Below are 26,791 nucleotides of genomic sequence, written 5' to 3'. Positions count from 1 at the left end.
ACATGTGACCTAAGTTTGTACATCTAAAGTTGTTTTGCAGCATATCCCCAGCTGAGCAAATAAAGAGGAACACCTTCCGATAGAAAATCTATTCATACGACATGTATAGTCATGCGCAAATGACGGAGCCTCAACCAAATGATTGCAGCACCCAAAAGTGGAGGAAAAGGGAATTGTTAAGAGGGACCAATTATAATATCCAACTACATACCTTATGTCTATGCATCAAGGGCACTAGGTTCACGCTGTGCCATGACACAGCACAATGCAAACATCAACAACAAAGCAGCCAATCGGAATCATTGAATGTCAAAAGCCCCTTTGTGAATGATAATCCTAATGACCACAACCTGTCCTTCATATGCAATCGCCGATGCTACCATATTTACTCGAGTAATACCCACACTATTTATGAACAAGGCCCTTGCATCTACTTTTCCACAGAACACATATATAGCCAATCATTGCGTTGTGCATAAATAACATAGCGAATAACCAGATCGCGAACATGATTCTCTATACAAATGCAATCTTCATAGATGGTATCTTTGCACGAAGACGATATCTCTGTCCTATAAACAGCTGGAATCATGCTGTCGATCGCAGTGATTGGCAATCTGCGTGCTCTGGGAAAAAGCGAACCCTCAGGTTTTTTTCATAAACAGTGCGGCTAGCTATTACTCGAGTAAATACGGTATGTGGAGACATGGAGGCAAGGACAGCCAGGGACCCAGAAAGCTCTCCAGAGCAGCATACCTCCCGTTCTCGCCGAATCAGTACCGTTAAGTTCTACTAGCTGGTAACAGGCCTTGGAGCACCCAGTATATCACTCTTCTTTTGACGACGACTGTACTTGAATTGTTGTTGATCATTAGTTAAAACAAATTGCAGAAAAATAATCTGCGCAAGGGGTAGGGGCTAGCTGTCTAACTGCTTTCCTGCAATACAGCAGAGCAAAAGGGAGAAGCACTTTTCTAAGACCTGTTTTCTTCTCTGCTACTTGAAATAAAAACCAGGCCATTACTGTTCATAGTGCGGAATAGTAAAACAATACTGTTATTTTTTATATCACATTAGTGTAAGAGAATTTTCTTTATATAAAGTTTGGGGTATTCTCTGAAAGCTAAGCTAACTAATATTCTCTACGAAGCCAAGTGGAATATAAAAAATTGCAACCCTTACAGAAGACTCTTTCAAGGTCTTTGCTGTCGGGATGGATAGCAGAACAGCCTCTGCAGGGGGACTACACCTGGAGATGTGTTCCGCCCTTCCCACTGTACATCCTCATGTGTACAATTATCACAGTTCTACAACAAACTACAGTGTGTCCCTATAAAATATTTAAAGTGGTTTCTTTTACAGCGAAGATAAATAATGCACCGCCGAACGCCCAGTCTCTGCCCGAGTGTAGCGCTAGCAGTCCGGACCAAATGTCAGGGCTGCAGAACTAACCGCGGGGGCCGGTTCTCGGTACTTTGCACCATTCAGACTTTTTTGGACACTATTTTACCACTGAAAATTTGCACTAATTTAGCTTGATATTACTGCATTCAGTGTGCCATTGCACTAATGAAACCTATAACTACAAGAGAAAGTTGACATAAAAAATCCTCGCTAAATCTCAAATTTGAGCTAAAAATCGCCAGAATCTCACAGTATATAAAGACATATGCGAGGGGCATACTATATTCATTTACAATTAATCTTCTCGCTGCAGCTACCGGCCACTTGGAGGCCGCTAGACATATCCACCTTCTCGAAAGACTCGTACGGGAGCCAAATGCACTTGCACCACCTGTATAAAAGACTTTTCATGTCCTGCTAGAATCATTTTTTGCAAGTGCACACCACACCCACACCTGGACATCTGCTTCCAGCTCACCAATAACCACAAAACGGCTTCTTTTTATGGCCCCGAAAAGGTGATAACCAGTGGGGGCTATATCGGACCATAAACATGCACAACCATATGCTTGACATTTCGTACTACGCATCGGAAAGATGCCCAAACATTACTAGGCACTGCGTCGCATGCATTTTTGTGAAGCAGTGATTGGCCGGCAGCTGATAAGGTTTGGTCGTTTTTCTGACATGTCCTATGACGTGTCGGACGTTTTGTCGCGCAGATGTGTGGCCTGATCTGGCCCCCAATGGTTATCACCTCTTCAGGGTGATAAAAAAAAAAAAAAAAAAAAAAACCTGAAAAAGACATTTTGCTGTCATCAGCCGCATTTACATGAATGTGACTTCGGCGCATCAACTCTAGTCATTCTTGGAATGAAGCCGATACGTCACCGTTTGCATGGATGCGCATCAAGTCTTACGCGAAGGTCGCACCACGCCATATCTTAAGCTGCCTTTCGGTAGCAGCCGCGTGACCACATTTTCCAGTGTTACTTGCAAAGGCCCTTTCGATGAGCAAAAAGATTGTGCCCACTGTCTTCGGTGCTGTGCAAGAAGTGGTGGGACGCAAGAAACATCAAAACCCAAGCTTTCGGCTTTGGTCTGGGCCACTCTGGAACAGTTTGACGTAGGAGCGCATGACCTGCCAAGAGAGATTGTTTTCAATCTCTGGCAGGACGCCACTGCGCCTTGCCTTGCCACGCCAACCACCGCCAGACCCCAAGGCCGAGAGGCCCTGGCACAAGAAGGAATGGCACTGAGGTACATGGTACATGGCACATGGTAACGGCTGCTTGTTCTGCGGTATCAAAGCTTGAAACTCTCGGCGCCAATCCTGCTTGCGCTGGAACTTCAGAAACTCCCCCCGACGCGCAAGTCGTATCTGCAGAGACAGGATGGGGGCCGCCCTCACCTAGCAGCTTGTTTATAATGACCTGAGAAGCTTACATTTCTTCCCGGGAGAAAATTGTGGCCAAACACCCGGGACCGCACTCCGCCGCCGCCGCCGAGACTGGCCACCGCCACGTTCTCGGCTGTTCACTCGCTCCCACAACGAGCAGCTTCCCATAACCCTCTTTGTTCCCACATGCGATGCGGCCTTCATTTAGACGGGCTGAATGGACGCGGATTTGTTGTTTTGATCCACTTCCATCTAGCGGCTTTTATAACCGCATTGAATCTAACGATTGAAGCCGATGTGCTTTAGTCGCATTCATGTAAACGTGGCTACTGATGAGCTGGAAGCGGATGGCAAAGCGTGGCTGTGATGCACTTCCAAAAAGTGTTTCCAGCAGGGCATAGAAAGGCTTTCACACAAGTAGTGGAAGTGTGTACGGCTCCAGGGAGTCTCTGTCATGAAGGTGGTCATATCTAGCGAGCTCCAAGTGGTCAGTATCTGCAGCAAAAAACATCCAGCCTTTCCACTCTGGTGAAGAAGGAAGACCAGCAAACCTGTACTATGGCGAGAATGAGTTAATGGCCGGCCGCAAGCCAGAGTGGAAAGGCTTGAAAGGTTTCCCCACCATAAATGAGTGACGGCGGCAAACAGACAACCGGCAAGCCAGTTGTCTGGTTGCCACCGTCACTCATAGATGGCGGTAGCTGTCCGGAGTGTTGTTGACATTTATTTGCTGGCGGACATGATCCTAAGGAAACTAGACCTTAAAGGAGGTGTGCAACAATTTTAACGTTGAAATAATTGGCATCTTCTACTTTTGACATTGTTCACCTTGTCACAAATAACAGAAAACACACCTCCTTCCATCAAAATGTTGCGATTCCGCCGCTTAATAGCGAGGCAAAAATTAGAATATTCCCCGACCTGCAGCCGCAAGCGGCGACCATGAGAAACACGCGGCATGACGTCAATGGGGCTCGTGTAGAAAGATAGCAAGTTGTGCAAATACTTGCTCGATAAAAGGTAACTTTTCTATAAATCTTGTCGTTCCAACATAAATATAAATGCGTCAAAGACCTGCTATCATCGACAAAACTTCTATTATACGGAGTTTTAGTGGCGCCATCTATCCTAGGTTCACAAAACCGTCAGCTCTATCTGCTATCGCGTACAGCTGCCAAAAGCCGGAGGGGGACAGGGCCGGACGGGTATGGCCGGACCCGGATGAGACTTTCCTCCTTCCACCATATTGTTTGCGCTGCGCCCGCCAGCACGTGGCCACGCGGACGCAAGCGGATGAGTTCTCGCTGCTCACTGATGGCTCTAGAGAGAGAACTTTACCGGAACCCCGCGCCTACCCCATCGATGTCACTGCGCACGTGACCCGGAAGACAATGTATGAGTTGAGAGGTGGCAAAAACCTGGATCTTTTTCATTTTTTTAAAATAAAAACTAGGGTATCCAGGCAAAATCTGTTTTCTGTAGTTCACTTCAGAAGTGTGAGGCATTAACTTCCACAATTATTTAATGCAAAGCCGTAAAATTGTTGCACAGCTCCTTTAAGAGGTCCACTGTAAAAAGTTAATTGTAAATCGATATGGTACACCCCTAGTACTAGCGGGAGTTTTATTCGGAACGTTTTTACTGCAAGGCAACACCCAGCTCTGGAGGAGAGCTTTCCCCTTAGCATGCAGCTGTGCTGCAGTGAAGCAAGATATGCAAATTCGCCATGCCTACTCCGCGGTCTCGCTTCATTGCAGTGCACCAACGCACGGTGAGAAGCGCACTCAACGGAGCTACCTAACCCACCAGAACAGATCACGGAAATATTGCGCGACCTTCGAGTACTGTTTGCGTTTGAAACAGAAATCAAATCGAGTGGTATGTTATTTAGATTAGAGTCGAGCTTTTAAAATTGGGACAAGCCTACTATAACAATCCACTCCTGTAGCAGGGCCTCAGCTATTCTATTCTCAGTATTGACAAAGTGTAATTATGTTTTGGCATAAAGTTGGTGCAAATTTTTCATCAGATTTTTGCAAAACGTAGCAGGGTAAGCACTTTGGCACAGTTTGATGCAACAATCACATCACTGCCAATGTCGGAGTTTTTTCTGCAATGGTGCACATTTGCTTTCTTTAACTAGTATACTTTGTACAGGGATGGTGCTCATTTGTGCATGTCTGAAACTTTTTGACTATTAATATTTTCAGCGAGTTTTTATGTAATGGGCACTTGTTCTGTGAACTTGTGTGGGCTTTGCCGTTTCTTCCTTTCTGCCCTTCCTGCTTGGAACATCTGTTCAGTCTGCAGTAGGTAATAAATAAATAAAAGATTCAGAAAAAATCCAAAGAAAGGACAGCATTGCAGAGAGGCAGGCACCTTGCGGGGCACGATCATGGAGATGGGCTCGCAGAGTCCCCTGGTGGCGTGCAGCTTGTAGAAGCGGAAGACCTCGCAGCTGCGCACATCCAGGCCCCGCTTGGGCATGACACCAAGGCCCCGCTGGGGGCAGCCAGTCAGAAACTGGCTCAGGTAGTGGCACCAGGGGGCCTCCTGGACCATCTCGTAGTAGCGGATGTTGCCGTCGCCCTGCAACACGTGGCACGCATGTAATACGGGCCATTCACGGGAGGCCTCGGTTGTACAGAGCACGACACTGTTAGCGCGAACAAGCGATCGCCGGTTTTTCCAGTTTTTCTCTTTAAAACCAAGGGATGTCATCCAAGTTATTATTGCTATGGAAAAAGCTCATTTAGTTCTATAATGTAAGCGATAAAAGTTTGTGCTCGCTAATGCTATTTAGAAGTAAAATTCGAAAATGCGCCGATGTCGTGTTCGCGCTAACAGTGTCGCGATGTGTACCTCAGCAAGATTACAGACTGGAGGCAGACGGAGTTTGACTCCGGTAATGCGTGAGGCTCATTGTTACTGGGTGTCATCCAGACAGGTAACAAACACTACAGTGAAGAAGCAAAATGAGGGTTATTTAATTGTTAGAATATAGAAAACGTCGCCTAGCAACACCATCTTATTTCTTGGTTTGGTCGTGTCTGTCTTTGGTTAACCCTACTGTTATTTTATTACAATTCATTCAACTTAAAAATACAACTATTAGAACACAACCTTATGAACAATGATTTGCTCTTTTTATGGTTGCAGTGGTGCATACTCGGGTAAATTACTTTGAAAATTTAATTTAATTATAATCACAATTATTTTGCTCTTAAAGTAGTTAAAGTAGTAAGAGCGTTGTAATCGCAAATTAAAACTTCGACGTAGCCCTGCCCATTGCAGTGCGCCGAGCGCAGGAGAGTGCAAGAGGGGAGAGAAAAACTAGCAAGAGCGACGTCACTGGTAAAGTCAGATGACCTTGCCTGCCACTAAGTTGTCTCGGGGATGTCGAAGGTGGCTTTACGATGCTTTGGACAGATGACGGGCGGCAGAAAGACTTTCCGCATATCCTGCAGAAATTGCTGCACATATTTTTCAAAATAAATGTGCCCTACGTTTATTTCTGCCCAAGAAAAGTGTGGTAACAATTCACGGGACAAAAGGCTATAGAAGTCAGCTCCTAACTCAGATTTCTTGAAAAGTGTTTCAGCTTCCTTTTAACGTTGTAATGTCCTTTAGCAGTGAAATGTGTTTGTACATTCCTTGTCTGACCCTTGAGGATGTGGTGTATGAAATTTAACATTCATCACATCTTGTACCTTTGTATTGCATATTTTATTACAGGTATGAGAGCAAGTTCCGAGTGTGATACTACAGTCTAAGTTTATTATAACAGACCTGGTTACAACAGACATTTGGATATAACATACCGATTTGTGAGGTTAGGTTGGTTTTCCTCTATGCACCTATGACTCAACTTCATATCTGCATACAACATAGTACTCCTTCTACAACAGACCAAAATCTTGGTCAAAATCAAGGTCTGTTATAACGAGCTTAGACTGTAGTCAGATATCTTATTATTTTGCAACACTATTCAGATCGCTAGCATTCTTTTTACCTCTGTGGTTCAAAGTAAAAGAGATCTATTTGTGTTACTAGGCACTGAATGAACCTCATACAGGCTAAACTCTTAAATAATCCTAAAAATGACCAACACAAGTCTGGATAAGATATTGCCGCGTGCGCAGCTAGCCCAGTCGGCAGCACACTTGTCTCCCACGCAGGTGACCGGAGTCCGATGCCCGGCGCTGCTCATCATTTTTATCTTTATTTACGTTACATGCTGAGATTTTCCAGAAGAGTTGAGAATCTTGTTAGTTATTTGGGAACGAAATATTTGATGCCCAAATATTCTAGACAGATTGTTCTAGACTCCCGTAAGACGAGAAAAGAGATTGCGCCGTGCTGCATGCGATCAGTCTCGCTCCTGCGCTCGAACCTGCAGCTACGCCGACACCTGCAACGGTATGTTGTCATCTTTTAATGCAAAGCATTAGCTGACTCATGGAGCGACCTGACGTCGTTAGTTTGAAGCGCGAAAACGGCCCTTAGTTTCCGCGATCCCAATAGGAGCGATTTGCCTTCAATTCCATTGGCTGGCCAAGTCGACGGGGCTCCCATTGGCCGTTGCGCCATAGCCTCCGAGATCCCGAAGTGCGTGCGCTAGTACGCAGCAGACGACAAAGGGAGCAGGTGAGCGGCTTGCATGCTTTCGCATTCACGACTTATAAGAAATGCTTAGCTGTACCTCGAGCCTTTTTGTTTCCTTTTTTGGTTTGGCACAAGTTCACCGAGTTAAACGTTACAATTTCCTCAGTCATTTTTTGTTATGTCTCCTCGTCACTACTGACAATATTCAATGTATAAATCCCAATCACATCGTTCTGAGTTTTTTTTTTTTTTTTCTATCCTGACATGTAAGGCCCTCTTGCTTTGTGTGGTGCACCTTCTTTGCCCTGTTGGGTGCTGTGGCAGTTGCTCAGCTGTGTATCAATGGTTGGCACCCTGGTGCAGCCTTGTTTCTCTTTCAAAGTGTAATAAGTTTGCAGAAGGAAATTAGGCAGACGTTAAGTGTACTTTTGCCTGTCGGGGACCTTTTAGAACAAACCTCCAGTGTGATAAAGTTATAAAAAAGTAGTCATGATTGTAGTTAAAATTTTGCAATTACTGAGGTCACAAAGTAGTTAAATTACAACTACAATTAGTTTTTACAAAAATGTTTACAATTATAAATTATGGAGAAAAGTAATAGTATTACAGAAATTAAATCAGTACAATTGAATTACCACACAAGTATGCAGGTAAGGGGTCAGTTGATCTTCCGCCACCGACGTGAGGAGCCTGATACTGCTTTCCGTTTTAGGTGCAGGCACAAGTTTATCTGATTAATCATTTTTATTTGCAGGTTTCATGTATGCACTTACATTTTCTTTTTATTCATGAAAATATACTACCAGCAAAAAGATAGAGCATTTAATATCAGATGCATCGAATGTGCATAAATCGTTCCATGTACAGCACTCTGGCATATAAATTTAGTGAAAAAGGATGCATTTTGCACAAATCTTGAACGCAGCTAAAACTTTAGAGCAGGAAACAACAGGTCTAAAATTGGCCTAGACGAAGCTATGCATTACTGGGAGCTCCAGGATGAAGTCATCAACTTAAAATGTGCCGTGCAGCCAGGAAATAAGCAAGTGCTCCTCAAATCTTCCCTTCTACTTTAGAAAGAAGAAATTCCCTCGTCCTTTCTGCGGAAGTTTATTCTTGGGCCCATTTCTTTAGGGTCAAGGAGGAGGGACGAGCAGGAGAGGGAGGAATGGAGAGAAGGGAGAGCAAATTTTCTGCCAAGCAGAAAATGATGTAGTTGCTACTGCTTGATCTTCAACTGTGGGCAACCACACCTATCTGTGCAGTCGCTGTCTCTCCAGCTGGTTCATACCGTAAAATACCACAGAAGCGCCCACTTCGTTCAAGCGACCACTATTAACATTTCCCAAACTAGAGAATTTTGCAAACTATATATTAACTGCCCGATTTGGCCAGACAAGCGCCACTGTCTACACTAACCCAGTTTTCAGTGAAAGTGGGGTGGGCTCTCCTCTGGTATCTTACGGTAGTTCCCTGGTAGCTCACATGGTTCTGTAGAAGTCGTGACAATGTTTTAACGTATTATGAATGTCTTTTGAATGTGTGCCACATCCAAGTAAACAGCCCCTCACCTTGCCAGCCACGTAGACCATCTTGGTGTCATGGTCGTAGTACGGGAACAGGACTCCGGAGGACGAGTCAATGGTCTCGGTCCTCAGGGGCTTCGACAGGTCGTGCTGTGAGCGTAAAAGGTGGGCTTCAGATGGGACAATCTGGCAATTTGCAACTTGATGGGATGATCTGAACCTAAATACTAGAATAAGGAGGATTTATTGAAACAAGCAATATCAAGGTAAACATATTGGTAAGCTTCGTAAGAGCTGACTGCAAAAGATACATGAATGCATGGCTTTCTGGGTTAATGGCACCAGAATTGCAAAAAATCAACTTCACCATTTCACAAAAAAAAAATTTTTTTTTCCCACTGTGAATGGTATTTTGTTAGCTACCGAGAGGCCTGGAAAGTATCCAGCCATTAAGTATCAAAAACCCACAACATTAAATAAATTTTTATACTTAAGGAAAGGCTGCAAACTGTGCCCCTTGACTGCCTTTCTCTGATGTGCGGTTGACTGCACAGTGCGGAGACATGTATACATTGAAATGAAACTCGTCCAGCACGTAAAAGAATTTGAGAGCTTTTCAAACCAGTCATAACATTGGCGCCCCAAATTTCATATTTGTGAAGGACTCGAATAAGCAAATAAACAGCCTTAAAAAAATACCGGTAAAAAGTAAAACCTTACCAGCAAAAGTGCTAACAATTTGAGATTCAAAAACAGTTGCAGTACAATGTGAAACGATGTATTTTTAGTAAAAATCTGAAATTGCGTGACCTCTAAAGACCAAGTGATGTGCACACATTAAAAAACCAGCAATTGAAGTTCGCCATATTTGTTTTCCTTCCGAGGCCAGGCTCTTAAAGACTGCCAGTGCCACAATATTTAACCTGTGGCTCTCAATTGGAGGGGAAATGTGGGATGGACTTTCTTATCTGTAACCAAAGACCATGCAGACTTTTCCCACTGTATTCCACCCACCTGAGACCAGACGGCCCACTGTCTGTCGCTGAATCTTGAGAAACCGGTGGTGAACATGCGCCCTGTGTCGCCCAGGAAAACCACCTTGGCAGCTTTAGAGCCTTGGTGACAGACACCTTCCTGCACAAGCGTCATCAAAACTTTGTAAGCCAGTGGCGTCTTTTAACCTGCACTGGTGCATCACCATGGCAACCCAAGAACTAAAAGATATATTCTTAATTGTCTTTTCTGTTTTCAAGATTTTATTTTTATATTTAAACATCTTAATCACTCTTTATATCATGGAACTGTGATAAGTGATTCATACGTTGGTGCTTGTATAATTCTGAATATATGAGGGGCAAAAATTTGGGGTTCTTCCTTAGCGTCAGATATTCACAGGTACTAACAACTTGCCACTATGCCGTCTCTGGACCCCTGTGCATTTCTAATTACCTTCTTTTTTTTGTTTTTGCCTTTCACAATTTTCGCAATTTGTTAGTATTACTTAGCTAGCTAAAATGTCTTTCACAATCCTCGTAACCCGCGGAAAATTTATACAAAAGGTGCTCTAAGGCTACAAGGGTGTGATATGCTGTGGCACTCTCAGAGTATCAACTTGAGCCAAACAAGGTGAATACACATAAAAATTAGGAACATGGAACCAGAGACAACGTTTTGTTAGATTTCATGTCGCTCAATGAGTCAACAATCAATTTTTAAGACAGCTGTCTCGGCTTAGACATGTACGATGCAAACGGTCCATTCAGATTATGTTGCACATTCTACAGAAGGTTGGGCCCTAAGTTAATGGCGGGACCAAGCGGAACCAAAAGACTGGGACATTGCTTCTCAGATCAGAACCCCAGATCAGCAAAAATCATTCTCCAGACTTAAAAACAAAATATCCCGGCTGCTTGTACTGCACCACGTAACGCATCAATGTTTGTTGGTTTCAATACGCCTGCAGCAAAACCTGCTATGCCCTCTGCAGTGCCGAAAGGAATTTTGGGAAGTATAGCTGTATTCACCGCATTCAGCGGGAGTTGGTAGCACAACGGCACCACTGCATTTGGTGCCCCAGTAGGCCTCCGGTAGAGTATTTATTTGTTCTCCAGCAACGCACAGTGATCAGGTAAGATTTTCCTACAGAGAAGTACCTGTAATACGCTTGTAAGAGCCCGCGCGCCTTGCAGAACATAGTACATATAACAAAAGGATGTGGGACACAAGGAAAAGAGAAGGAAAACCGGAAGCGCGCAGGGGTCTGCCGATAGCGGGTGGGAGCGAGCTTGTTTGCAAACAAACATCGGTGAATAATCCGTCGCCTACCATAGGTCATTACAGTGGACGCTGCAAGTTCAATCACCAGGCACACGAGTCCCAGTAGAAAGCTGATGCTGCACCCATGTCCAGTCTGCCCCATGTTGGTCTCTGGAGACAAACAATCCCATACTATGACCTTGTCACCTTGCAGGTGTTGGGTAGGGTTTGCGGGAGCAAGGAAGAGCATATGGGACGTTCCCATAACTCGTTGAGTGCTTTGCGCGTCGCGAGTTTGTTTTGGCGGCCACCAGAGGACGCAAGTTGCGTCCCATTTGTAAGTTAATTTATTCTTGCGTTTGAAAATCGGTCCCTTTCCAGTTGGAATATGTAGCTGGTTTTAGCTGGATTGTATCTTTTCCAGCCGAACCCAGCTGGGACCAGTTCAACGATCCGACTATGGATAGGCCGATTTTGACCCGGTGGGGACTTCCCCTAAATCGTTTCCCCCCACTTCTGGTGTAGATAAATTTATTCTTGCCTTTGAAAATCGGTCCATTTCCAGTTAGATTATGTAACTGGTCTTAGCTGGATCCAGCTGGATTTTATCATTTCCAGCCGAACCCAGCTGGGACCAGTACAATGATCCAGCTACAAATAGGCTAATTTTGACCCGGTAAGGACTTCCGCTAAGTCATTTTATCTTTTGGGATTTTTGAGACTCGTCCGTCTGCCCCGGTGAGCCCGCTTGGACGCCCAGGGGGTGGGTGCACTGACCCGTATGACGTTTCCCGTGCGAGGGTCGATGACCCTGAGCTTCTTGTCCTTGCAGGTGGTGGCCAGCAGACTCCCGTCCCGGTTGAAGGACATGGAGTGGATCGAGTCGGGGTGGCAGTCGATGGTGCGCACTGCCTCAGCACGGCTCACGTCCCACACCAGGATCTGGGGGAAATGGGCCACGTTTATGCATCCAGGCCAGCTGTGGGCTGAGTGAATGCTCAACACCGTGAAAGCCTTAATTTCTGCAACTGGTACAGTTGCTACATAACTGAACCATCTTTAGACTAAGCCTCCTGATCCCTCCGATGTTGAAAAAACATTTTAATGTTCACACATTTTAAGATATGGCAGAGATATCGTCTATGTCACTCTTTTATTTAAAAAAAGAAAAGCACTAGTATTTTTTCTTGTTGCTCTAAAAAAATAAAGTGCATTTCAATTTTCAGTATAATTCCCAATAAGAAAAATCAGCCCCATTGTTCTGATAAGCTCGAAACTTTAAAAACTTGGAACACATATATAATATTGACTATATAAAACAGGAAAATAGCTGCCACCTAACAAGATTAGTCAGGAATTCGTTTTAAATTTTGAGCAATTGGGTGTTAATCTGTATAGGAAGAATTCCAGCACCTCATGTAGCAGCGACTAACGCAATATCGGCGACACAACTCTACCAAGTAACGAGTAGTAAGCTGCTCTCCCTGCATTACTTCCATGTAAGGTGGGAAAAAGCTACCCCATTGAAAGGCGGCTTAACCTAGAGTTTACGTGAACTCAAAAACTTGTGAAACCACTGCTAGCATAATGTGCGCACCAACAATCATATATGTGAAAAGCTGCCCGTAGCAACAAGTCGGTATAACTCTCTGCTGTCATTATAGAATGTTTGACATTGGTGTCTCATACTGACATTTATTCACCCATTGTCTCAGTGGTGGTTCAGCCTTGCTAGTTGGCAGCAAACACAATAAAAAGAGCTCATGCATATAGGTTTCTCATTCTTTTCCTTCAAACGTGACACATCAGTTTCAAAGTGATTAAAGCCGAGCAGGTGTAGCTAGCTCCAGCTGCGCGTCATCTCAGATCGGAGATCTGGCCTAAGCAAGCAGCCACTGCTGACATATAAGTGCTTACTTGGTATTCTACGGTGGTCATACAAACGCTTGGCTCGGAGCGAGGACTCCTCTGCACTAGGGGGCAATGCATATCTCATCTGCATAAACACTATGTGCCACAGAGCTGTGCTCACACTGTGGTCAAACCCAGCGCTGAGGAGAACGTGCTCTGCTGTCGGGTGCCACTCCACGTAGCCAACCCGTCTCCGGTGCCCTCGCAGGTCCACCAGTGGATCCACCAGGCTGGTGTTGCGGGGCAGTCCCTCGTCCGGGATGTACCACAGCTTCACCTGAATACCGCAAAGGACAGAGACTTGAGGGATACAACAGACACTGAAAATAACTTCAGAAGGATCGCTGCAGCAGGCATAATGAGAAGCTTATATATGAGCAATGCAGAGTTATATGCAAACTGCCTTTACGAGGCAAGAACACCTAAAATCTGTGACAGTTTTAACTTAGGGATCACTAGGTATGTGCGAATACTGGATTTTGAGTCTGAAGCAAATTCGAAGTGAGTAGTGGTCTCGGCTGAATATTTCCTAATCGAATATTGAATAGTTTTTCTAAGCCTTTCACTACTGTTGCAACATTGTTAAACAAAAATCCTGCTGAACTTGTGAAAGTTGTTTCTAAGCTTCCACTTGTCCACCTCTAAGCTCAGTTAATGACCTCAGAAAGAGAATGGCCTCAGAATGGTCTCATAAAGCAAGGGGAAGCGAGTAAATGACGGATTTGACATAAAATGAAAGCTACCATAAAATCCCGAGAGAATAGGGGTGGGTTACCCTCAAAAAGGTAACCCACCCCTATGGTTGGCTTGATTTGCTATTTTCTTTTAAACACCGAAAGATGACCCACTCCTAGTAATTGCAGTGTTGGGATCAATGATAACCTCAGCATATATGCGTCTAGTTAGCTATGGCGGGATATAAGTGAACATTGCTGACTGGTCAGTACAGTCATCTTTGCTTTATTGCTCCGCCGCGATAACAAGTTTGGCAGGGACACATAATCTTAAAATAGCATTTTTTTAAGACTTTTCGCGATTGCACTCCGAAAATTAACCCACTCCTTATATTTGCCCAATTTTCTCTCGATTTTAGGTGGGCTATCTCTTGGGATATTACGTATAGATATTCCTGACTATACGTAATTGAGGGGATTTATAAATCTTTTTGCTATATGCAACTATCCTTTCTTCAATCAAGAATTTGAAAGGAAACAAAATCACGAATGAGGAGCATGGGTTGTCAGGACATGCTGCATAGCGTCTACTCTTGAACAATAGCCACATTTTGATTTGTAATGTTTTAGTGCAACGTTGATATTAACATTCACAGACTTCCTTTCTTTGTAAATACACCAGATATGTGTGTGCACTGCCCTACTTTGAAAGTGTGCTTTTTCCCCTAAGCACACGAATATGCTGCAGTGAAGTGCGGTTCGCGGGATTGCAGTGTCAGCTTTACCGTTATTGCTTCTCCACAGAGCACCTGTGCACGAAGAGAAGTGCACTCAGTGGGGCTAACCCGCCGTGATTGAAACTTATAAATATAAGAATACTGTAGTCCATCTTGAAGCGAATATCGAATGGCTTATTATTCTAAAATACTATTTGAAAATTCGAATAATTGCACAACCGTAGGTTTCACATGTTGACTTATCTTGTTTTTTGTATAGTATATATCAACACGCGGCTCTGACATCATTCCTCTGCAGTGGCGCTGTTGTCGCCACGGCACATGCGCCAAAACTTTACCTCATTCGAATCTGGTTTCTGTTTTCACAACGCCCACACCTGCTGTGGGAAAATGCGGGCTTGTTTGTAAACAGTGTGTGAAACTATAGGAGGTAACCACAAGATTATGTGCTTCAGAAGAATATACATTCCTTCTTACCCCAAACGATAACCGCTTGAAATACGCTTTCCTCAGACCTAACTAGGGTTCCTTGTTTTCGGTAAACACTGGTAAACTTCGATAAATAACCCTCGAAGCAGTCGTCTCAGAATCATGGAAAACAAAAAAAAACTTGAATTTGATCTGCCCTTGAATAGGGAGATTCCCGGTTTTATGAAAAGAAATCTGCCAAATAGTTTTTGCGACCCTGAACACAACCTGTACTATCTGTCCTTGAGGTTGCTTTCTTTTCTTTGGGAACCACGTCACTTGCCCCGGGCTCCCGTCATCTCCTTTTGTCGGTACCGGGATGAAGTTTCTCAAGTATTTGGGTAACGGGCGTAAGTTCCATGGACCCTAGAATGGGTTAGAAATTTATAGATATGCGATCGTTGTACTATAACATTAGCCCCGGTAAACCTTGATTTGTTGCCCAGCACTGAAAATAAACACTATAAAACATAGATTCTGGAAAAGATAATAAACCCCGGAGAAACACCTCCGAAGTTTAAGAAAAATAAACCCCGAAAACACGGAACCCTAGACATAACTCATCCACATTCACTTGATCTATCGTTTTCTGCGTCAGCTAACTGCCAGATGATGCTAATATGCTTATTTTTGCGCTCTTATAATAAGCTCGTTATTCAGATATGTGCGATGTGTGCGGCCGACTTTTCCTTTTACACCTCTCTTACCACATCCCTAGAGACCAACACGCGGCTCTGACGTCACGTAGCTGTGGTGGCGCTGTTGACGGTACTGCATGTGCGCAGACGCTTCACTTCACGTGAATTCGGTTTCTGTTCACACACAGTGCCAACATCTGGTGTGGGCAAACGCGGGCTTGTTTGTGAACAGCGTGTCGGTCTAGACAAAAAGGCAGTAATAAATTAAGAAATAAATAGCCTCGTCTGCATAGGAACCTGAATTTTTACATTAAAGAAGGAAGATACAACATGTAAACAACACTGCACACCTTTTTGGTGCTGTCAGCAGGTGACTGAACTCTTAGAACAAATAATTTAAATGTTTACGATTTTGATTTGCAAGGCCCCTGCTAAACAAATAAATATTTTGAAGTACAGCTAGATATTGACAAGGATTATAATGATGACACTCAGGTCTGAGTTCTGTTATCTACTTTATCCTACAAACATGTACCTGCCTCAAAATCATTATGCAAGTTAATTCGAGACTTTTTGCATGTTTCTTGTAGAAGACCCTTTGACATTGACAGACCTACAGTATTACAGCTTTTGTTTAAACCTCCCATTCACCACATTGCATCTCCTGTACCTGGCCATAAATTAACTTTTCCGGTATCGTTTGAATATGTTTTCTTTCACTCATGACCATGATCGTTTTACTTCCCTGTAGGGCAAATGTGTTGCGCAAAAAAGCACACAACAACATTTTATCTCAAGAATGGGAGGGTGGCATATATGAAAAATGTTGTGACCAATCAGCTTTAATGACCTTTCACATTCTAACTCCTTAATGAGGCTACATTCAGAAGACACCTCTTGTACTCACATTAGAGAAGCTGCTCCACATTCTGGCCTTAGAAGTTACCCCAGTATTTATAATAACTTCAGCTGCACTTGGTGCACCCACATCTGGTACCTTTCAAACGCCTCATGTGCATACTTGTCCCCTCCGCAGGTAAGTCTTGTACAAGACTAGACTGACTACCAACATGTCATCAAGCTTCCATTTTGGCCTCCATGGCACAGGGCACATAATTCAAAACGGTGGTTACTTTCACATAAAATCTCTGTGGAGTCACTCATGGGTCATGACCTTAGTTGCTTTGTGATATAATGTCCCAATAGTATTACTTTTCCCTTGAAAGGAATTTTATAAAAATTTCATTACGGAATTTCAAATGAAGGACTTTTGGACTTCATACTCTACATTTCATTATTCTGCTTTTCAATGGTTCTTTAGTTAAAACTACCTTAAATGGTATGTTTCTCTCTTCATGCTTTGTATACTTTAAGTTTTGTTGTGTCCTCGTTTCGAATTTAGAAATGTCATACAGTATTTAAAAGTCTTTAACAAGTATGCAAGCAGAAAATTCTATGAAACTTACTGTGCAGTCATCTGAGCATGATGCAATCACATTGTCATTGAATGGGTTCCACTTTAGGTCAAGCACTGGTCCCTTGTGGCCTGTCACCTTGCCAGCAGAGACCTCCACTCTGCCAGTCTGCATTCATGAGACAGAAATCAAAAAGTTCACAGAGCAGATTAGCACCCTCTCTCAAGGTGAGCAAGTTAGACATCCACTGTTCAATATATAAACAAACTTATAGGTGCAGTATCTAAAGGAAGCACAAAAAGTCTCAACTCCATAAATTAGCACTTAAAACTTTCTTCAAAGCTTCTAAATACGACAAACCACAAACTCACAAAAACCATTTATGAAAATCAATAAGTGTATGGTTGTCCTTGTGAAATTTGCCAAGATGCCTCACAATAAAACGAACTGTGATGAAAGATGCATTTGACTATTTGTAGCAGGTTCTGTAGCAGACAAAATATTGGTTTGCAGCAGCCACTGATGCTTTTGCTGCATATGCCAACATTTTGTTAGCACATCGGTTGAAAATTAAAAAGTGATTGCACTGCTAAATGAGTTAATCTTTGGTAATGACTGAGGGTTCCTTTTTGACACTGGGGCTTACTCCTTATTACCTTTGGCAATAACAATAGATAGGGTGCAAAAGTAACACAAACCATCTTTTTAGAAATAAGGCTCCGGAGAGTACATTCCCTTTACATTGGGTACTAAAAGAATGGTTGAAAAATTAGACATGGCACAACACTTCAGTTTTGATAAAGCCTCTCTCCCCTCCCACTTCTGCATCCAGTAATTAATTTAGCCTGTAAATATAATTTCTGTAAAATGCCTGTAAAAACACATGTCTCATTAAAAAAAGCTTCTTCCAAGTATTATGAACCTGCCGAATTCATGACACTAACATTATAAACTGTGAAAACAACCACCCACAAATATTACACAAATCTACACTTGTGAGTGAAAGTGGAACTTCTCTTTAGCGGCGTTGAACCCAGAGTGAAGTCAACGTTTGCTGCTCTTTTGATCGATATCTGCACAGGGACTACCTTGAGTACTGTATTTATTAAAATATAGACCCGCATTTTTCTGTCCTTCTCGGCGCAGTTTTTTTTCTTCTTCTTTTTTTTAAAGTATAGATTATTTGCAATCAATACCAAATAAGGTAAACCTGTAATAGTATTGAGCATAATTTCCGAGCCTATCGCGCTAACCCAGGCGCTCACCCATGTCAGCTGCTGCTCCTAGCGCATCGGTGCAAAGCAGTGAAGCTAGACGCGCGCGCGCTGGTGAGAGGCGGCACGGAGGCATGCGACAAACATGACAATCAAGGGACCTCATCTGGAGTACAAGACCCTGGTTCTGTCTTATCACAGTAGCCGCCATCCTACTATCCTACTGATTTGTAATGTTTTCTTGCGATTTTTAGCTCCTGACATCACCGACATCGTCCGTAAATTTAGACAATGTCGGCTATCAACGGCCCACAGCATCAACCGGCCAGCGCGGTTGACGCTGGCCATTTCATTTTAATCTAAAGCACAGCCGACGCTAAGAGCCAAAGGGACCAATTAAATAGAATCAAAGCGCGAGATCATAGCATTCGTCCATCTTCATGTAGGTGTTCTTTTATCAACTAAACCAATCAAGTAGAGCGAATGTCCCGTGCCTTGACTCTTAGTGTGTGTGTGTTTGTGGTTGCTGTGTTCTAGCCTTCGATTGTGCTCTGACCTAAGATGACACAAACTGTACTGTGAGTAGAGACGCTATGAAATACATATTTCCACCATTTTCCTTTCCTCATACTTTTCTTTATATTAGAGTCGACCAATATTAAAATATTTTTATTTTTTGCTTGGCTTAAGTTCATCTCGGCGTAGGTATGGCGAAATCCTAGAAATAATGGCACTTTGGCGCAAGACGCAGTAGACTTTCATTCATGTGCAATTTGGCGCAAATGGTTTCTACTGAACTAAGCAGGTGTCCCAGTCTGTATTATGCACTGGTTGGTTCGGACAACTTTGAACTCCTTTCGCAGCAAAGTTTTTTTGGAAGGCTGCCAATCTGTCAAAAACCCATAATTTATTTCTCTTTCTCTCTATCTTTATTTTGGATTAGCAAGAAGAACTTTTAGAGCAGGAGTACATAGTCCATTGTAGTTAATCCCACTGCAAGTACAATGTTAAGGTTCATGTGTAGGCCAGTTCAGCTCAAAGACAATGTCTATTTGCTTTCCCACTCCAGTGCCACCACTCATTAGTCCCCCTGCACAGCAGACAGTTTTATTCCACTAGATGCTCAATTAGTTGTATAGTTCAGCTTAAAGAGTAACTGCAAAGAAAAAGAAATGTTTTTTTAAACAGCCTAATTGGGAAAAGCATCTCACAAAACAAATCTTCCGCGAAAAAACAAATGTTTTCTGGCAACATTGTTGCCACAGGACGTAATTAAGTCGGGGTCACAACTTCTCCACATTTGAAACTCCCGCTCCTTCGCCGCGCGCGGAGTGGCTGTTATGCGTCGCTCCGTGACGTATAGCAGCCACTACGTGACGTATAATACCAACTTTGTGGCGCGCGATTTAAAACGGACGAAATAGCCGCAAACTAATATCAGTCTCGCGCAATAAATAATGCTGTAAAAAAAAAAAAAAAAAAAAAATGTTGTTTTTGGCGGAAAAATTGTTTTGTGACATGCTTGTCCCAATTATCCCAATACACCGATCTCGCCAAGCGTTCGGCGCATGCGTGACGCCGCCATAACTTTAGTTCATAGGAGGCAGACGGCAGTGCACGAGAGGGCTCGAGCCGTCTCGTGCTCCACACGCGCAGAGCTCCAGCGAGGTTGTCGCACGTACAGAAAGACTAAAGTTCCCTCGATGCATTGCGGCAGCGGTGGCATGCTCAAACTGGCTGGTGAGATCGGTCTAATAGGCTGTTTAAAAATACTTTTTTTTTTTTTTGCAGTTAATCTTTCAAACCAGGCACAACAACAATAATGCTAACATAAGAGCCATTTCAGTGTAAAAAGCTCTTGAAGTACATGTTGATAATGAAGAGCATAATATGACCATGTATGAATGGGAATGTTAGGTATATAATGAAAGGAAAACCAACCAGTAGTTCACTGAAATAATGCAAAATGAAATAATTTTAGTACCAAACTGAAGGAAATTGTTCAAGTTCTGAAGGTTCAATTCGGAGAGTACAGTTTCTAATTCAGTTAGAACATACACATCGACAACATTTGTATGCATAGATTTACGATGATACTTCATCATCGTTAAGGTAATTCCCAAGCTTCCATTCATCTCTGCTGAGCCTAACTTAGTTTGAAATAAATGATCGATTTACATCGACTGCGTCCTCAAACAGCTGAAGGTGAACAATAGAGGTGGTGAGCGAACGAAAGATTTATACAAACATTAAACTTACTCTGAACCCCCACTACACTTAGTCGAGGAGATTCAGGGATGTTCTCGATATACCAAAATGTCTTAAAACGTAAGAAACGCTGAAAAAAAAGTAACAAACGGTCCAACACAGCTCCTCAGAACATCGCAGCATAAATATATCCTTGCGTAATGGCTGCGTTTCTATTTTGACAACATCAGTGCGAGTTCACTAAACTACATTTATTTAAATTATGTTTTGCCGACGCGCGCGCGGGAACCGTCCAGCTTTGCACGATGGCGAAGCGAGATACACAAAATAGCAGTGTCCATTCCGCAGCTGTCGCTTCTCCGCAGTACACCTATGACAAGTGAGAAGCACGCTCTTCAGAGCTCACTAGAGCTCCCAAACGGACCTCACAGCCTCAAACAATGAGAAATGCTCGGAAATGACAGTACTGTCAGCGTGCGATACAAATATAGAATCGAAAAGTACGTTATTCAAATTGACGGTCGAAATTTCTGAAAACTTACAAGGCTTGCCATAACGGGCGAGCAGTGTGGCGGAGCCTGAGCTCCGGTATTGGGGAGGAGGAACTAACTTTGGGCGCAATATTTGCACATATTCCTCACATTTTGATGAAATGTAGCGGAAGGCGGCCGAGTGTGCACTTTGGAGCAGTTTGGCACAAACGGCGCAGCAACTACATCACAGCACGTCTGAACTGCAAAAACAACTTTTGAGATTTTTTTTTTTTAATGTCAAAGGAAGGACATTTTGGTTTGCATGTCCTGCCTTTAAACCACGAGTCTCACGAGCATGCTTTTTAGTCAAATTCCTGAAAACGTCAGTTTTCTTCTCTTGTTCGGACATTCAGAGTTAGCACCATGGCCAAACACTGACAAGATTTATCCCTGTTCTAGAGATCGGTAAGGCTTGTCTTCACAGACACGCATGCGTCCGCTTTCTGTCGCGCATGCCCTTTTTCTTTTTCGGGGGAAAAAATTACGTTTTTCAGCTACTTTCGGCCGTCGTAAAACGATTACAACAGGCTCTTTAGTAATACGGCTGAAGTTCGATGGCCTTCGCGTCTGCCCCAGAAGAGCAAACGCGAAGGCTAGCTAACTTTAGCCGTATTACTAAAGGCGGGGTGCATCGTGCACAGCAGAGTGTGCCGCGAGCGGTATACTCACGCTTTCGATGGGGACCACGAGGAAGGAGCCTCCTCCTGCCGTCTCGGTGACCACCGCCAGGAATTTGGGGTTGACGGCGCAGAAGTAGCTGTCGTGGGCATTCTTGGTGATCTTGAGGCACTCGTAGCACTGGTCCTTGCGCGCGGGGCTGCCGAACACGTGCCGGAACTTGCTGCTCCGCACGCCCCTGAAGCTCGCCTGGGGCAGACACGGAAACGGGGCAATCCGGGGACATCCTAGCTACCACGCTCGACAATGGGCACGTCGAGTGTGACATGGGATCTCGGAAAGTCGGGCAAGGAAACGGTAGCAGAGCTAGAGATGCACTCGCACTGCTGATCATGCTCATCGTGTAACCACCAAATACTACGATGCATTTTTTTATAAACATCATCTGGACTGTTGGTGAAGTCTACGAGAAACATTCCTGAACTATATAGCTGAATTATATATCTTTTGACACCCTTCCACACATTTTGTTTCGAATGAATTACCTAACGAAAATCTGATATTTGGAGCTGGGGCAGTATGCGCAAATTTAGCTTCAGAAACTTGGTAACTGAGTGTGCTGAGTTTCGCAAAGCGTTTGTTTAATTCGTGCCTACTAATTTAGTTCTACGTGCTAATGCTAAAATGATGAAAGTACCGAAGCATTCGAGGGGATCAATTTGGAAATTCGGGCTCATAGGTGTCAAATGCCGAAGCCTTAATAAGCCTCCCCTACTACGTTTGCGCTGCTAAAACTTTTGTTCGGATATTGAACCTTCCGGATCAGCAGAAGCTTTCTGTGAACCAGGCTGGTGTCTTGATAGAAAAAGAAGTAATCACTACAGATAAAACAATAACCTCGCAATACTTTGAACGCCATTTGTTCGTCTAGTATTACATAATTTTTCAGTCGCACTAGAAATAGGTGTATAAGCAAATCCCAAGCACGAAAATTACCAAATGGCGACCACACAGGATAAAGTGCATTCCCAGCTGGTCACGTGATCCTACAAAGCAGTGTCCAAATTGAAAACCCCCGAAACAAATTATTTTCAAAATAAGTTTCCTGAAATAACTCTTTATAATCATGGAGCTGCCTTACGATACCAATAGACCTATTGCTGAATTACCCAAGCATCAAGGAGAATGCAGGGATTGGTGTTCCACGCGCCGCACGTGCTGGCCTGAACAGTAGTAACTTTTCCAAAGCAAATACCTAAAAGAAATTGTATCTTGCACGCGCGTTCGTCAACGCTTTATTTTGGTTATGTACTTCGGATGTTCTATACGGGGAAGGTGTGCGCGTGTGGCACGTGGAACATCAATTCCTGCATTCTCTTTGATGCTTGGGTAATATAGCAAATGGTCTATTTTGACAACCTTTGCGTTTTATTTATGATATCCAGCACCTGCGATAAGAGGAATGATGGGTTAAATTACACCTAGCTTGCCTATGCTTTTATTCTTCCAAAATAATAGGTACAGGCAGGAGAAAAAAATAAAATGTGGACGCAAGGTATGTAGCAAAATATCTTGCGAGGCAGTAAAAAAAAAAAAAGCTGAATTTCTTTAAATGTACGGTTATAATGTCATTACTCGCAGGGAATGACGACCCATCCTACTTAAATTAATTTAAAGTTGAATTGCATCTGACGAATCTGTACAGCACTGACAACAATTTCCCGCGCACAGACTCTGGGAGCATTTTGTACGTGCCACAGCGACTATGGTGCTGTTCTTTGATTACCACTGCGATGAAGTCGCCAATGAGAGATGAAAGCACGACTGTACTTTATTCCGAATAAAAATAGGAAACTCTATCGTCACAGGCAGGATGAGAACGACGAAGAAATCTTTCAGTTGTCCCGCGTCCAGCGCGAACTTCCCACTTTCAAGAACACTTGGACGTCTCGTTGGCTTCGAGCGCGCACGCGCGGCCAACGAACGGCAGGAGGAAACAAGCGCTTGCTGGAGCTAGGCCGGGCATTGGAAAGAGAAGCCGTTCTCATGTTGCCAGTGGATAGAACACTAATGTGACTCTGTGCCGTGCATTTGAGCACACATCCGATCATGCATTTCTTTAGCTCCGACGTTAATCTGCCTCTCAAATGATGCCGGAATCATCTAGGACAGAACACGAAGAAAAGCTGAGAAAGGATCATTCATGCATAGACACATAGAATACGAACACACAGAAAGGGGGGTACTTAGATGTCAGTAAGGTCTCCCCAAAAACCTCAGAATTAGAGGGAGAAAAAACTCAATAATTACAGAGGTGACGCGGAATAACTGAGCACCAAACGGTGGAGAAATGCAAATCTGAAGAGAGGAATGCCTGGCTGGAATCAAGCATGTCCTGTTTTTGTTTTACTTCTTTTTTTTTTTTTACCTGCATGTGTATATGATTCAGATCACATTTCCCTCTCGTGGAACGTCAGTCACGTGATGTTTCAAGAATACTATTTGTTAGTTAATCTTTCCATGATACAGTGCGTTCCTTGCTGACCTCGATATGCTACCCTGTTCGAATTAATCATAATAAAAAGGCTATCGTCTGTGACAGGTTAAGGGAAAGCTCCTCCTACCTCTTTTCACTCTAGCAAAGCGAACGCCAGAGAGAAGGTGACCTGCAGCGTTCGCTCTGCCAAGGTGGAGAGAGGTGGGAGGAGTTTCCGCTTTAACCTGTCACCAACTAAAGCCACTCTTCAATCTCCCATTCTTCTCCCTTATGCTTATGCTCTTTCATTTCGGTCCTCTTCTTCAGTAGAGACTTTTATCCTTTGCTGAACGACGTGCAAAGTCACCGACAGCTCAAGAAACACAGAGCATGACCAGAACATCGTATTATAGTTCCGCGGTCAATCAGATGGCGGCATCTGCCAATAAACAAAACAAACAAAAGGTTTAAGAAGCCTGAATATAACACGCCTTTTGTTTCTTAAAATGTCGGTGACTACAGTTGCTTTTAGTTTCGTTCCTCTGGTTGGACCCACTTTCCTCCTCATCCACACGCTTGCCTTCCAACTCCTCTGCTCCCGAGGCCTTCGTGGCTTTTGTTCACCCCCACGACTTTCTTATTATTCCAATGACTCCCCCCAGACACGACCACGCGATCCCCCCCCCCCCCCCCCCCCCCCCCCCCCCTATTCAGCTATGTGCCGGACCAAACGTTGTCAAGCTCGTTTAATCAGCTCTGCGTGCCGCAGGCCCGCTTGATTCGCGCTACGTCGCGAGAAGCACGTGAGCCGCGTAACTTGGTCGCGTGATCCGGTTTCGTGGTGGTCAGGACCCTCGTTACACCATAAATGAGCGAACGAGCATGCGGGACGGACAAAGAAACGAGTACGGTGTTAGTGCATGCTTTACGGAGGGTTAGTGTACGCACTATCGACACGTTATACCTTCGGTCACAACAAGGTACGCTGCGTATCGAGGATGATACTCCAAAAATTGTACATCGATCGCCTGACCATATGATGAACTCTGCAGGCAACCTCTTGTGGCAAAAGCTACCACCTCCTGCTATTTTGGCGCGTGTGTTTGAAAACCGCGTTACTGTCGGCGTCTAGAGGAAACTAGCGTCATCCGTAACGAGCGAAAAGAGTGATGGATGGAGGAAAGGTTAAGTTCTCCGCGACGCTTCTATGCCAGTCAAAGCGCGCGCACTGGCCGTGAAACGTGACCGGAGCGATCGCTGCGAAGATACGGCTCCTCTGACGCTGGATTGTTTTCCTACCACCGTGAGCGGAGACAATCGCTCGTTGACGTTACGTCGGGGTATAAACAACTTAGAACGGGAACATCAAAGGAGCCTCGCTGTCATCAAGAATGATAATAAGTGAGTGCGCTGAAGAGAAAAAAATTAACGAATCTACGCGCGTAGTCGGGCTTTGTTCGCTTTGTCCTTTAAGGGCTACTGTTATTTCATGAAAGAACATTCTGTAGTTCCTCCACAAACATTTTAACAGTAATTACATCTCAACCCGACTTCCTATCTTGTCCGCTACGCAACAAGAAAAACATTTTTTTTTTTTGATTTTTTTTTTTTTTTTTTTTGCGTAGAGGCACACCTTGTTTATCTCCGCATATTGTGGGCAATGATTTTGTTATCTGCTATGCACTACAAGCGGCATCTTTAAAATAGCATCATCGACAAAGCGCAATTTTATGCTAACGTCATTCCAGCTACCTCCCATTTTATTCTGAATGCCCTTTCGCGGTGTCAGTAATGTTCTGCCTTGGGGAGAGCACATAATGTTATTAGTAGGTGTACAAGAAGCGGACCCATGCAGCGGGGAAGGTTAGGGTTACTATGGCAAGGCAAAACGAGGCACACAAAAAAACAGGAAAGTGGGCAATACCTGTGAGTTTCCTTTTTCGCTCATTCCTGGGGAATATTCCAACATATCACTGTCCGGAGAAAGCGAAGAAAAAAACCAAAGAATAAGCATAAGATGTCTCATGAGAGACAACAAAATAAAACACGCAGCAAAAGAGCGTACAAATAAATAAATAAATAACAAGTGCGAACCGAAAAATAACGCAACAAGCTTAGCAATAACGTTGGAACATATTTACTTCTTTTGCGTTAATGTATTTAGCATTGTTCGTCCTTCAACTCTAAAAGGTGTGTGCCACCTCGCTCTGGTGTGATTCTCACCTAACTTAATATACAACTCTGTCAAAGCTACTGGCGCTTGGCTTCATCTATGGTTGCGTTTGCGCGAGAACGCGGACAAATTATCTGCGGGAAGAAACCCCATGCTCGTGCCAGCAGCTTTGACAGCGTTGTGCACTACATATGGAACAGAGAATATTCGTGCGACAGTGCTGCGGCGAAGCGAGACACGCGGGGTCGCGATGTCTACTGCGCGGGTGTCGCTTCTCGGAACAACGCCAGTGAGATAAAAAGCGCACTCAACGGAGCGAAACTCCACTGCTCGTACCATTTATACAATAATCTAGAGCAGGGTGTCCAAACCCCGGCCTGCGGGTCAAATCCGACCCACGGAGGTATTCCGACCTGCCCGCGGCTCACCGCGGTTCTTCCACTGAAGCCCGACTCGCGGCCCGCTTCCAGCAGGCCCGCTGTTACCGGCGCAATAATAAGCGCGCGCAAAGAAACGCCACCACAACACGGACCAAC

At 44.0% G+C, this 26,791-nt stretch overlaps 1 protein-coding gene across 3 annotated transcripts in view; it reads right to left on the bottom strand.

The window, feature by feature from the left end:
* The window catches only part of LOC8024778 (coronin-2B), a 237,124-nt gene that overhangs the window by 20,405 nt on the left and 189,928 nt on the right, over window positions 1-26,791 (bottom strand). For 2 of the 3 annotated variants that reach the window (XM_042289294.1, XM_042289292.1), the window contains 8 exons: window positions 26,007-26,055; window positions 21,658-21,855; window positions 17,085-17,201; window positions 13,223-13,378; window positions 11,968-12,132; window positions 9,949-10,068; window positions 8,980-9,084; window positions 5,183-5,392 (listed from right to left, as the gene is read on the bottom strand). In XM_042289294.1, coding sequence (XP_042145228.1) covers window positions 5,183-5,392; window positions 8,980-9,084; window positions 9,949-10,068; window positions 11,968-12,132; window positions 13,223-13,378; window positions 17,085-17,201; window positions 21,658-21,855; window positions 26,007-26,051 — 1,116 coding nt within the window. In that variant the 5' untranslated portion in view covers window positions 26,052-26,055. The remainder of the gene's footprint in view (window positions 1-5,182; window positions 5,393-8,979; window positions 9,085-9,948; window positions 10,069-11,967; window positions 12,133-13,222; window positions 13,379-17,084; window positions 17,202-21,657; window positions 21,856-26,006; window positions 26,056-26,791) is intronic. The other variant, XM_042289298.1, reaches the window with a different exon arrangement.

This window comes from Ixodes scapularis, unplaced genomic scaffold (genome assembly GCF_016920785.2).
Source record: "Ixodes scapularis isolate PalLabHiFi unplaced genomic scaffold, ASM1692078v2 PGA_scaffold0__279_contigs__length_252992795, whole genome shotgun sequence".
Classification (NCBI taxonomy): domain Eukaryota; kingdom Metazoa; phylum Arthropoda; class Arachnida; order Ixodida; family Ixodidae; genus Ixodes; species Ixodes scapularis.
Note: the sequence above shows the minus strand (reverse complement) of the source record. Positions and strands in the feature narration are given on the sequence as shown.